General features: G+C 36.0%; 1 protein-coding gene across 1 annotated transcript in view; it reads left to right on the top strand.

Moving 5' to 3' along the window:
- LOC122533287 overlaps positions 1 to 12,291 on the top strand; it is a 46,198-nt gene that overhangs the window by 19,969 nt on the left and 13,938 nt on the right. Inside the window, exon 8 of the mRNA XM_043662870.1 lies at positions 3,291 to 3,472. Within this exon, the coding sequence (XP_043518805.1) occupies positions 3,291 to 3,472 (182 nt within the window). The remainder of the gene's footprint in view (positions 1 to 3,290; positions 3,473 to 12,291) is intronic.

The raw sequence follows: 12,291 nt of genomic DNA, 5'->3' as shown, positions 1-12,291 counted from the left end.
ATATTATTTTATTTAACTATTTGAAATAAATATGCGTTAATTTAACTGATTTTTCTCCAGATTATTTCATTATTTGTATATTAAAAGAGATAACTTTTTATTTTTTTATAATTTTTTATTTCAAGAAATTATTCGGCAATGATTCGTTCAAATCTCAAATAAAGTTTTCTACCCCGTTTCAAAAAATGACAATAATAAACTAATTGAATTAATTCGTCATTTCAGCCTATTATCTTTTCATTTCATTTCATATAAAATCTACTCAAGCCTGATTATACTTACACACATGTAACTACAACGAATTACACTCTCGCCAATGAACTCTCATATTTTCGCAATTTTTATCAAGATTTTCACGCAATTAATCATCGGAAAATTAACTTTCGAATTCACGATGCAATTCGCCGAACACTCAATCTTGCTTCTTCCAATCTCACTTCCTCTCTCGCATAGAGAAACGCTTATTATCAGAAACATCTCGTTTTAACGGTGCGTGTCCGCATGAAAAGAATTTATTTAACCACGCGCTGGCAACTGATTGCGGACCATAACGAGTGACCAAATCGTATACAATAATTCGTCGCTTTCTGTTTGAACTCGTCGGTACGATACCATTGGATAGAAATTATTATTAAAAGTAATAAATTTATTGTTTGTTTTGCCTGGGTTATACTTGAATATATCTAAAACTGAGAAAATATTGCAATTTGCTGTTAAAAAAAATCTCGACGTGCGTGGCGAGAGGTTAATCGCACCTGTTGCGCGAATTGTCCACAGTCACTTCTAAATACTTCGTTCCTTGCCACTTTTCTGTTCACTTTCTTTCAATACTTGTTCCTATTTGTGGGACAGTAATTACCCGAGTGTCTCGGTCACGGTTACCATGTTACACAGAAAGGGGAATTCCATCGGCTTTCACCGAATAATTTATTTCTCTTGTACGAAGACACTTCGTTGGCAACAGGTACGCCACTCGTATTTAATCGAACGAAAGCAAGGATCACAGTGTAATGGAGCATGGCCTCGTCGATAGGGGTCGCGTGTTCCGATGTCGATAATTGTTTCCGACACAATAATTAAGGAATCGTGACAGCATGTTAAATTGCTAATGACTTACTTCGATCTTGATTTCTGTTTATGTTTTGTGCGTTCTTTCCTATTCTATTTTTATTTTCTTTTTTTTTCACTCTTGAGTGAAATAGTGAGATAGTGAAGCGTATTATGAATCGTAACAATTTGAGGTTAAGTTGCAATTCTCCATGTACATAGGAGAATAATTTATTAGTTTATTACTATATAATTAATGTACCTGATATCTACTGTGCGTTAATAATAATATTTATTTATTATAATATTATTTATTCCTTGCATTTTTTACGATAATCGGAGATCTTTCCTCTAATTTCGATATTTGATAACGATATTAAGTATAAATACAAAAGTTGAAATATTATACTCGAGAATACATCTCTTTATCTTGTTTTTGTTCGGAAGTGATACAGAACTTGTTTGTACACAATTATGTAGAAGAAAGTATGTAATTGGTTTGATAATTGTCGATCTTGTTTCTTGTCTAACTTGAAATCGTTCAAGTGGTACATATTAGACTGGAAAACACACCGGATCCGCTGTAAAGAGTGGGAAATATCCAGATGACTGAGATACCGCGGGGAAAGCACAAATGCCAGCCACATTTTTACCATGTTTCAACTATTCCTGCTAGAGAAAATGAACGCAAGAACTATACGCTCGATTTTCCCAATTTCTTCGTCAGAAAAATTAAGACTCGAAGATAAATAATAACTTCTGCAAGTAAATAAACGTTTTATTCACAATATTATTTTTGATAATTAATAAACTGTTGTTGAAGATCAGGCTTATAATTATAATATCGATTCCTTAGGAAAAATTTATTTCATTCGAAATAAATATATTGATGAAATTAACATGTGCTTACGATTTGCACGATTTGCAGGTACTACATAGTCTGATGGCAAAATTTGAAATCAAATCAAAGATGATTAAAGAAATTTGAAAGATTTCGAAGTCGTAAATTTGAAATTTAATATTTCAACGTGTTGTTAACACTGCAGTGCAATATGCTTTGATCATTCGAATGGAAATTTTGATATAAATCGAAGAATCGTGGTCTCGTAAGAGTGAAAGTTCTTAAACCGGAGCAGGCTGTTCAAAACGATATCAGCCGGTTAAAATCATGCATTGAAATCGTTTGTACATATTTTTAAGGGCGGCAGCGTTGTCTCACGGAAGAAAGTACCGAAGGAAAGTATGAAAGAAACAGGTCATTGAAGCCATGCGAACTGCATATGCGAACATACAAGCTGGTGCTTGACCTTAAATATCGGAGTTATTTTCACTGACATAATGAAGTTACCCTGAGAATGTGGCATCATGAATAACGTACTATAAAGTAGTATTAAAATCATCGGGCAAAAGAAAGCTGTTGCGTATAATTATCTAAATTGTTTCTTATGAGAAAAATAATATTCTAAAACTTGATGTTTAATTTCTTTTTTCTGTTTTACGTACTTGTTCTTTTTTTTTAATTTGATTACTTTTGATCTTGTCGTAAATTCGTGTTTGCTGTTATATTTATAAAAATATTAATACGAAATGGGAAAATGCAGTAATAAGAATAGAAACCAAAGAGAGATGTGCAATGTCACATTAGAAAAATGAAAAAACTTATTATTATACTACTGTAGCTGTATAGTGGTATCATTATAATAAAATAGAATGAATAGAGTCTATTATATATAGAATATAGGAATATGAAATAAGAGAGGAAATAAGGAAAAAATCAATGAGAAAGAAGAATGAAAGATTAAAGTGGAATCAAGCGAGTTTATTTTCTTAGCAGTGAGGACGAAAACAAAGATATAATGAAATAACAGAGAATATTTGAAATATTGAAAGAATTATTTGTCTCTCTATCAAATGATTCAGGAATATCGAAATATTTACTGTATTATTAATACTGGGACGGATTCTCTAATTATATCATTTCAAAAACGTAAATATCCTCTTTAATAGAAAGTTGAAAGCTTTAGAGCGATGAGACAAATAAATTACTTGATTTATTTTTAACAAGTAGCAAAACGAAATAATATTTATTAATATCTATTAATGAAATACATAGAAACGAATCTATTGCACAATCTTCCTTTGTATTACAGCTTCTTCTATGGAAACACGAATAAAACCTTTTTCTTTATGTTGTAATTTTTTATTGACTTGTAATTTATAGAATTTTCTTTTCTATATTTCAGGCATGTTAGAGAAGTGGGAATCCCTAACAACTAGAGTAGAAGAGACGCAAATGGCTACTGCGCTTCATCGCGAGCTGACTGCTCTACGTACGGAATTCAAAGCAGCACACGACAGACTCTTCTCGTACGAGATTGCTTTGGAGCAGCCTCACATATTAGACGAACGAATTAATCGAATCACGGTAAGAATTTTTCATTTCCATAGTTGCATTACATTCGTATTGTATTGGCATATTCTAACAGGATTATAGAATATTGCACAGTATCTATGATCATATTTTGCACGGTATTATTTTTACGAAATATTAATAACATTACTTGAAAGTTATTGCAACATTGACTAAAGTTAGTCAATGTTATAAATGAAACGGTTGAAGCTCAAGTAATGAATTTGCTATTATTGAATTTGCTTATTATCTAAAAGGAGTCTAGAGAACTAAATTACTGCGAAATTTGCATAATACAGGCTGGACTATATATTGCTTGGTATTATTCTTCGCTTGATATCATTTTTCAAATACTAATATCCAAGGAAATAAAGACTTGAATCGCTTTTCAAATAGTAATAATTCGGGAGGAGGTGATTGCACTCGGGTCATCATAGTGTAACATAAATTAATTCTGTTCACGATTTATACTTGTGGCAAATTTAAACAATTTAATTAAACAAGGAGAGGACAGTATCCGTAGAAAAATTTATTTCTATTCACTTCTTTTCAATTCATTTATTGAAAGTTCAATTGTTAATGAGCTTCTGTCTCGAAACCGATCAACGATCTTTTGATTGTCAATGATGTGAAAATTGATAATCTTTGTTAATACTTCGAAATACGATTTCTTTATTACAGCAATTGATAATTTGATCATTTCTATATTTTTTATTATTTGTTTTATAACTACCATTAATTTAAGGGAGTAATAAATATTGTAAATATTTTTTGCAAACTATATTAGGACTGTTGGTTTTTAACTTGTAACTCTGCGGACGTATGCTAAATGCTAATTTAATATAATGATAATTTACGTAGAAAATAATTGTATTATAATCAAGTTGATCGTCTCTTAGAATAGCCATGCAAAATGATAAATTTCGCGTTCAATTCAATAAATAATTTTCGATACAAATGTAATAACATCATTTATATTTTCTGATTTTAATTCCTATTATTAGTAGCACTGCGATCCAAAACCTGCGTAAATCGATATAATAGGATGTGACACGAAAATGTTAAGAGAGAATCAAATGATTCCCAAAATATGGGACCCAAAAAAGCATTGGACGTTCAATCTATTCAGTGATTTTAGTTTGTCAATGTCATATTTTTAAATCGCACGAGATCGATACTCCAATTAAACACTTTTTACTGGTTCGTGTCTAGTATAGATATACCGAGTGTCGATAACTTTTCTTTGGTCGATAACCCATTCTTTGGTCGATAACCCATTCTTTTGTTTCGTCGGTACTGACTATACCGACTGATATACTGTTTCAATGAACATGCCAACTGCAGATGGCGCGAAATTACTCTTTCTTTAAATATCATTTTAATTTTCAATAAATATCACAAAAATAGTACAATTTTTCTTCCTGTATCGTTAAAATAAAATTGTACACTAACGAAAAAACGCGTCCCCTCATTATATTTTTCAATCATTGACAATATAATCGAAAATTAATGAAAGATACAATTAACAGCACATTTGTTTTAGAAAGTTATAAATCTAACTTTTTATATTATTTTTCAAATAGCACCAAGCACCTTTTGCCGTTTCCAAACATTTATTGTCACAATGAAAGCTTATATATAACTTTCCTGTAAGTTTCGAGCATTGAAATCTTCTTTTAAAAATCAGACCCCCATGTTAATTCCCATGTTCCAACGCGCGATGTTCGATTCGAGAGGTATCGGCGTGCGTTCGCCAGAGCGGAACAAGCTCGGGCATTATTAAAAACATCCTGAAGAAGTTGGAGAGAGCCGGGAGGGAGGACGAGTGCTCGAGATGAAAGTAGGCGAAATAGAAGTAAGAAAAAGAGAAAAAAGTAGGAAGGCGTGCAGGGGGGGTACGGCGGAGCCCGGAACAGACGGGGCTGGCGGTCGCGGAGGAAGAGGAGTATAAAGAGAGGGTGAGAGACCAGTCAGGAGGCAAGGATAGAGGTAGAGAGTGGCGTAAAAGCGTAGTCGTGTCGCACGTACGCTCGTCTGACGGCGACGTGCCCGGCATTGCAACTCGCCGGAGCGAACGCCGGCGAACCTGGCCAACCCTCTGAAGTTCCACCCCCCAAGAGTCATCCCCAGTCTGCCTCTACCCTCAGTGAACCCCTCTCTGGAAACCTCTGGAACATCCTGGTCTCCACCTCTTTCCTGTTTCCCTCTCTTTTCTATCTTCCACTATCCTTCTTTCTCTCGCACCATCCCTCAATATATATATATGTGTGTATATATATATATATATATATATATATATATGTATGTATATATCTCCTCGTCTTTCTTCGTCTCGCTCATTTTCCACGATTCTCCCGGCTACACCGTGGGAGGGTGCTCCTCTTCTCATTTTCGCCTCAACTTTCTTCGATCCTCCTGCCACCCCTTCGGTCTTACGCTTTTCTCCGTCTTTTTCTCCTTTACCCTTTTCGTCCTCTCGCTCCCTCCGCCGAGCGGGAACCATCGCGCCCTCTCTTTCCAGCGTGTTGCACGCCCCTGGCCCCCTATTCCTCGTAATATCCCTAACGTCCCTACCAACCTCATTGCGAAGACCAAACACATGCTCCCTATCTATCATCAAGATGTATTAGCGTCCAACATTTGCCGGGTGAACTCGTCGCTGTGCTGCATTATGCAGCAGGCGCGAGGCTGTCTAGCCGCCGATATCCAACTCTCTCTCGCTCTCTCTCTCTTTCTCTTTCTCTCTCTCCTCTCTACGCCCTTCCCCCGGATACTTCTTATTTTACATGTTTTCGCGTGCCACGTTTCACATAACCGGTCCTCCGGGTTTCGATTGACGGGCCACGGTCGAAACCCTGGCCCCAAGTTCCGGAGTCTGCTTTGTTCCAAACGTGCCAGAATGTGGTTACCGAGACGACAGCGTGTGCGGCAAGCGTGTTGTCCGCGAGGTTTTGCACGCGACGAAGGCTGCCGATGGTGTAGGGAGAAAGGGTTGACGCGCCGTTGAGGTAAGCCGTGCAACCAGGGGTTGGAGAAGCACGCGCGCTTTTGGGGATTAGCTCGCTGTCGAAACCCGGGGCTTCGCGTTACGTTGCTCGTACTGGTTGTTTGGCGGTTCTTTTTTTTTTCGTTCTTTTTCTTTTTTTTTTTTTCTGTCGCGTGGACTTTGAATGGAGTTAAAATGGCGCGAGAAGATTTCCGAGGATTTATGTTCGTCGAATCTCGTCTGGGAATTTTGATTGAAACAGGAGTCACAAAGGAAGTTGTGTAATAAATATGTACACTTCTGTCGAGGAATTTTAAACGTGCTAGGAACTCGTAAAGAGCGACGAACTTTTTTAAACAAATGCAGATAAATTTGCTGTTCAGATTGGCTGAAAATACTAAGGCTTTTCAAGACACTAAAGATGACTTGTACTGTGCAAATATGTTTTCATTGTTAAAATCGTCAGTCAGTAGGACAGTATAGTTACGATACAACAGTAATTATATTACAACAACTAAATTCTTCCATCAAGATCTTCCTGAAGATTTTGATAATAAACGACATTTGCGTGGCGCAAGTTAGACGAACCGTCTATCTAACATTCTCATAATGAGCTAATCACACGGTCGAAAATATTGTTATTGTACAACTCGTTGGAAATTAATTCGTCGCTGGGTTGCATCATTAACAAATTCTGTTATCATTTGCCTTCGCAAGATAATTAAATGTATTAAGTATTGCGCTGCAAAATATTTCTTCGTCCCCGCTCGAGAACGCAACATTTTTTGGAATCAACATTTCGATTTTAATATCTTTTAATTCAGTTTCGATTTTCGCGATTGGACGAAGCGCAGTTGCACGTACCGCTCGACAGACTTCTCGTTAAGACGGGGAACCGAATCGACGTTAACCCGTCGTGGAATCGATTAGCAGCGTTGGCGCAGCACTCCGGGTTGTTCAGCCCGGAGCGGAATATTTCGCATGCACGACGTACGATGAAAAGCGCGACGGAATGAGCGAGTGTGCAGCGGCGGCATGGCGCGCGAATCCGAATGGAATGTCGCTCGTGTATTACGCATTCGTAAACAGGCCTGAATCGAGCCTGTGTGTTGCCTCTGCCATTGCGATTCCTGCGCGACACGCCGCAGGACCACTGATTACGTATATTGCGTAATTCCGCGACAACTCGCGTCTCGATATATACAATACCATCCCGCTCATTAGCGATCGTTCGCACTTTTCAATTGCGTGACCCGCCTTTGGATCCGACATTTGTCTCGTCGTCCCCCGTGAGAAAACGTCTCCGATCTTAACGATCGTCTGGCATTTTTAACGCGGACAGACGGGGGGAGTTCTTGGTACTACGATAGCTGTGGAGTCCCGTGATTTCGACATTTACGCAATTTATTTTTATTTATTTGTATATTTGTATAACATTTCTCCTGAAGAGAGATGCGGAGCTTGGAGAGAAATTTTTGGCGCGATTGTTAGTACAATTGAATATTTAAATTTTGTTATTGTGCAATTTTTGCTTGGTCGCCGATATAAAATTTTTCTAAAGAGAATAAAAGATGGATTTCTGAGGAGAAATTTCTGGACGCGAATTAAATATTTAAATTTTATTGTTAATTTTTATAATTAATGATTGACAAAAGATATATATGCAATTTAGTTTTACTTGGTCGCGGATACAAAATTTTTCTAATGAGGAAAAGATGGATTTCTGAGGAGAAATTTCTGGGCACGAATTAAATATTTAAATTTTATTGTTAATTTTTATAATTAATGATTGACAAAGAATACATATGCAATTTATTTTTATTTGGTCGCGGATGTTATATTTTTGCAAAGACAATAATACGGAAGAATATAAGAAGATTTATATCTATATAAATTATCTATATATAATAAATTAAATCTAATCTATAAATTAAATTAAATTTATTTAAAAAAATATATAAGTTAAAATTTGTATATTAATTAAATAACATATGATTAAACTAATATATAAATTAAATTTGTTTTAAAAAAACTAGATATTAATAAATACGGCGTACATTTAATTTCTAGATATATATTTAATTTTTTCACTTTACAAAACAAATAATTAATTTGCACGAAATAAATTATAACGAAATTCCACGATCTGAGAAATTTAATAAAAAAATTAAAACTGAGAAATTTTTGGCACGAGTGTTGTTACAATTAAATATTTAAATTTTCTTATCAGTTTTAAATATTAATAATTGATTAAAATATGCAATAAGTATAAATATATTACAAAACGATTTGAATAATTAATTTATGTATATTTGCATACATTGCGCACTCCGTGCATTTTTGTATGTAAAAATATTTCAATTATGATGATATAAATCTGAATATTCATTTCAGATGTCGTTAAAAAGTTTTGATAAATTCATTTGGTGAATTATTTAAAATTTGAAGCATTCAGTTATCGGGAATATTGTAGAAAGATGTTAAAGATTTTCTGTGATATTTGAAACTTTTATATGCAATAGATGCATTTCATGGATTATGGGTGACACATCCAGAGAACTACTGATAATTTGAAATTGTCAATATAAGAAGTTGATTATTACTTATATAATATATTTATATCTTCGAAGTAATAACTAAGAAAAGATTTCAAATAAAATATCGCAACATCACAAACCACAATCTTATTTTCGAGTCGATAATTGAGTCATTGAAATATAAAATTCAAATACAAACAGAAATGATAATGTTACAAGCGTTCTTTAAATTTATCGTGGAATCTCGTTACAATTCGTTTCGTGCAAATTAATTATTTTTTTAAAATAAAAAAATTAAATATATATTCAGAAATTAAATGTTTGTCGTATTTATTAATATCTAGTTTTTCAAAAATAAATTTATTTTATATGTTAGGTTATTTATATGTTATTTAATTGATATATATAAATTTTAATTTATACATTTTTTTAAATAAACTTAATTTAATCTATAGATTAGATTTAATTTATTATTTAATTAATATATATAAATTTATATTTTGTTATATAAATATATATTTTGTTATTTAATTAATATATATAAATTTTAATTTATACATTTTTTTAAATAAACTTAGTTTAATCTATAGATTAGATTTAATTTATTATATATAGATAATTTGTATATACTAAATTAATATATTATATAGATATAAATCTTCCATCATTTTTGCAGTCTTTCGAATCGAATTCGACGCGCGTGCACGAACTTTCGAGCAGCCGAAGATCGTAAACGAACGACCGTACACAGATTCGGCTCGTGTCCGTCAAGTTAGCCGCGAGGTTAATCGCGAAAGGCTTTCACGGGGCACGAAAGTTGGTTAGCCGGCCGCAGAGTCGATATACCAGCAGCTATTTCGAGTGCATTTTGCCTTTATTCGAACAACGCGCGTTGTGCTTTTTCTTGCGTCCGCGGCCGATCAGTGGCGGCCCTCTTTTTTTTTTTTAAAAAGCCCGCGCTCTCCCGTGACACACGGCAATTAAAATACTGTACCGACGACGACGATCATCGATGCATCGAACCACTACGTACTTGCGATAACTCACGGTATAATATTGTAGCTACGCTAAGTACCGACGTGTTTTTACCATTCCAATAATGGTAAAATCTCTTTAATTATTTTTTTTTTTTTTTGCTCGATTGTATTTCGATTAATATTTAAAGATATTTTTAATCATCGTTGTTCATTTAGGACTAATTTGAAGAAACGGTACAACATTGTAGGATTCATTGGATTCGTATTGAAACCAGCTGTCCGTAATACGAATAAAGAAATGTATGGCCTGATTTAAAAAGATCGAGTCGACCTTGAAATATCCTCCGCCATTATACGAACGAAAAGATTGTTAACACTACGTAAGACACCCTTTTTATATTTATTTTTTATTTTTTTATTTAATCCTTGCCTTACTAGGCTTAGGATGACTTCCAATTTACATCTTTGTCTTTTCGCTGTATGGTGGGCTATTTACATTTATTTTCTTACCCTAATTTATTAATCGCGGTAGGAACTAGTATTCTGGACACCTTTTTTATACTGAACAGCTTTTGTATAAACACTTTTTTTCGTAGCTACATTTACATCTATTTTCTTACCCTAATCTATTAATCGCGATAAGAACTAGTATTCTGGACACCTTTTTTATACTGAACAGCTTTTGTATAAACACTTTTCTTCGTAGCTACATTTACATCTATTTTCTTACCCTAATCTATTAATCGCGATAGGAACTAGTATTCTGGACACCTTTTTTTTACTGAACAGCCTTTGTATAAACACTTTTTTTCGTAGCTACATTTACATCTATTTTCTTACCCTAATCTATTAATCGCGATAAGAACTAGTATTCTGGACACCTTTTTTTATACTGAACAGCTTTTGTGTAAACACTTTTCTTCGTAGCTACATTTACATCTATTTTCTTACCCTAATCTATTAATCGCGGTAGGAACTAGTATTCTAGACACCTTTTTCATACAGAACAGCTTTGGTATAAACTTTTTTTCGTAGTTTCAACCCCTTTCCGGGATATATCACTGTACTCAGTTAGACGAAACACCCTGTATCTTAGATATTTATTTAGACATGTATCTACATTTATACATTTCACCGTCGTGTAAGAGAACTGTCCAAAAAAATCCTCTTCCAAATCGCTAAAAAAAAAAAAAAAAAAAACCAAAGAGCCACGCTTCAACCACCCTCTTTCCGCTGCCGCTGGATCGTCGTGTGGCGGTCATCGTGAGTGCGTCGTTGCGAGTTCAAAGTAAAAAAACGCTTAATTGCCCGGTTGGACGGGGCACGCGTGGCCTTAAAAGAGAGAGACACCTCGTGCCAAAGGAACGCCGAGAAAGAGAAAAAGCGACAGAGAAAGAGAGAGAGAGAGAGAGAGAGAGAGAGAGAGAGAGAGAGAGAGAGAGAGAGAGAGAGAGAGAGAGAGAGAGAGAGAGAGAGAGAGAGAGAGTGAGAAGGGGATGGTGATAGAGGGAGGCTAGCAGCCTCATAGGCATGCAGAGGCCGCAGCCGGCCAACCAGCCGACCGCCTCTGTATACCGAATTCGAATCAATTGATTGGCTGTTGATTGGAAATTGAATTAGATCGGAATGTGCGTGTGTGCGTGTCTGTTGGTACCGCGCGACACGCGGATGGAAAGGGCTCTGTCGCGGAGGGAAAGGTTGTGTGTTGTAACGAGGGCTCGAGGAGGGTGGAGGAGGGTTGTCGGAGGCTGGACCCGGGCTCTAAAGGGAAACAGGCGAATACTGTGGGTGGTGAATGGCGGTGGTGGTGGTGGTGATGGTGGTTGCCATGCGGAGGGGAACGGCCGCGAGGCTGCTGCTTCTGCGTTCGCGGTGTGCTCGGAATATCAATGCCGCCACCGGCCACTTTTCGTCGCGGCCGCTGTCGGACAGCGCTCTAGCGCGTTTCTTTTCTTTCTCCGTTTCTTTTCTTCGTCCCTCGTCGGGGCGGGTGTCTTTTCTCATCGGGCTCTCACGCACGCCGAGCGTGAAACCCACCGCTTTTCACGCGTCTGACCTCTTCGACAGCGTGCCCGGAATCGCGACACCGTCGTTTGCTCGTGCACGGATTTGCATCGATTAGCCGCGGAGCCGCGAAGAATATCGATTGGCCCCTGGTGATTGCAGCTTTGCCGCAGTTGAATGCACTTGTTGTTGCAGGTCGGAGGATGCTTGAGCTGCGTGAAAATTGTGATAGCAGTTTCACGCACGTAGATATACGTGTACGTGCTGTTTTTTTTTTTTTTTGAGATTTTGTTTCTCAACCATGTAATTGGAATGTAATTATAGCTGTGA

The sequence above is a fragment of the Frieseomelitta varia genome, unplaced genomic scaffold (assembly GCF_011392965.1).
Source record: "Frieseomelitta varia isolate USP_RPSP 00005682 unplaced genomic scaffold, Fvar_1.2 scaffold_515, whole genome shotgun sequence".
In the NCBI taxonomy this organism is placed as follows: Eukaryota; Metazoa; Arthropoda; class Insecta; order Hymenoptera; family Apidae; genus Frieseomelitta; species Frieseomelitta varia.
The sequence above is the reverse complement of the archived record's forward strand: the minus strand, read 5'-3'. Positions and strand labels throughout refer to the sequence as shown.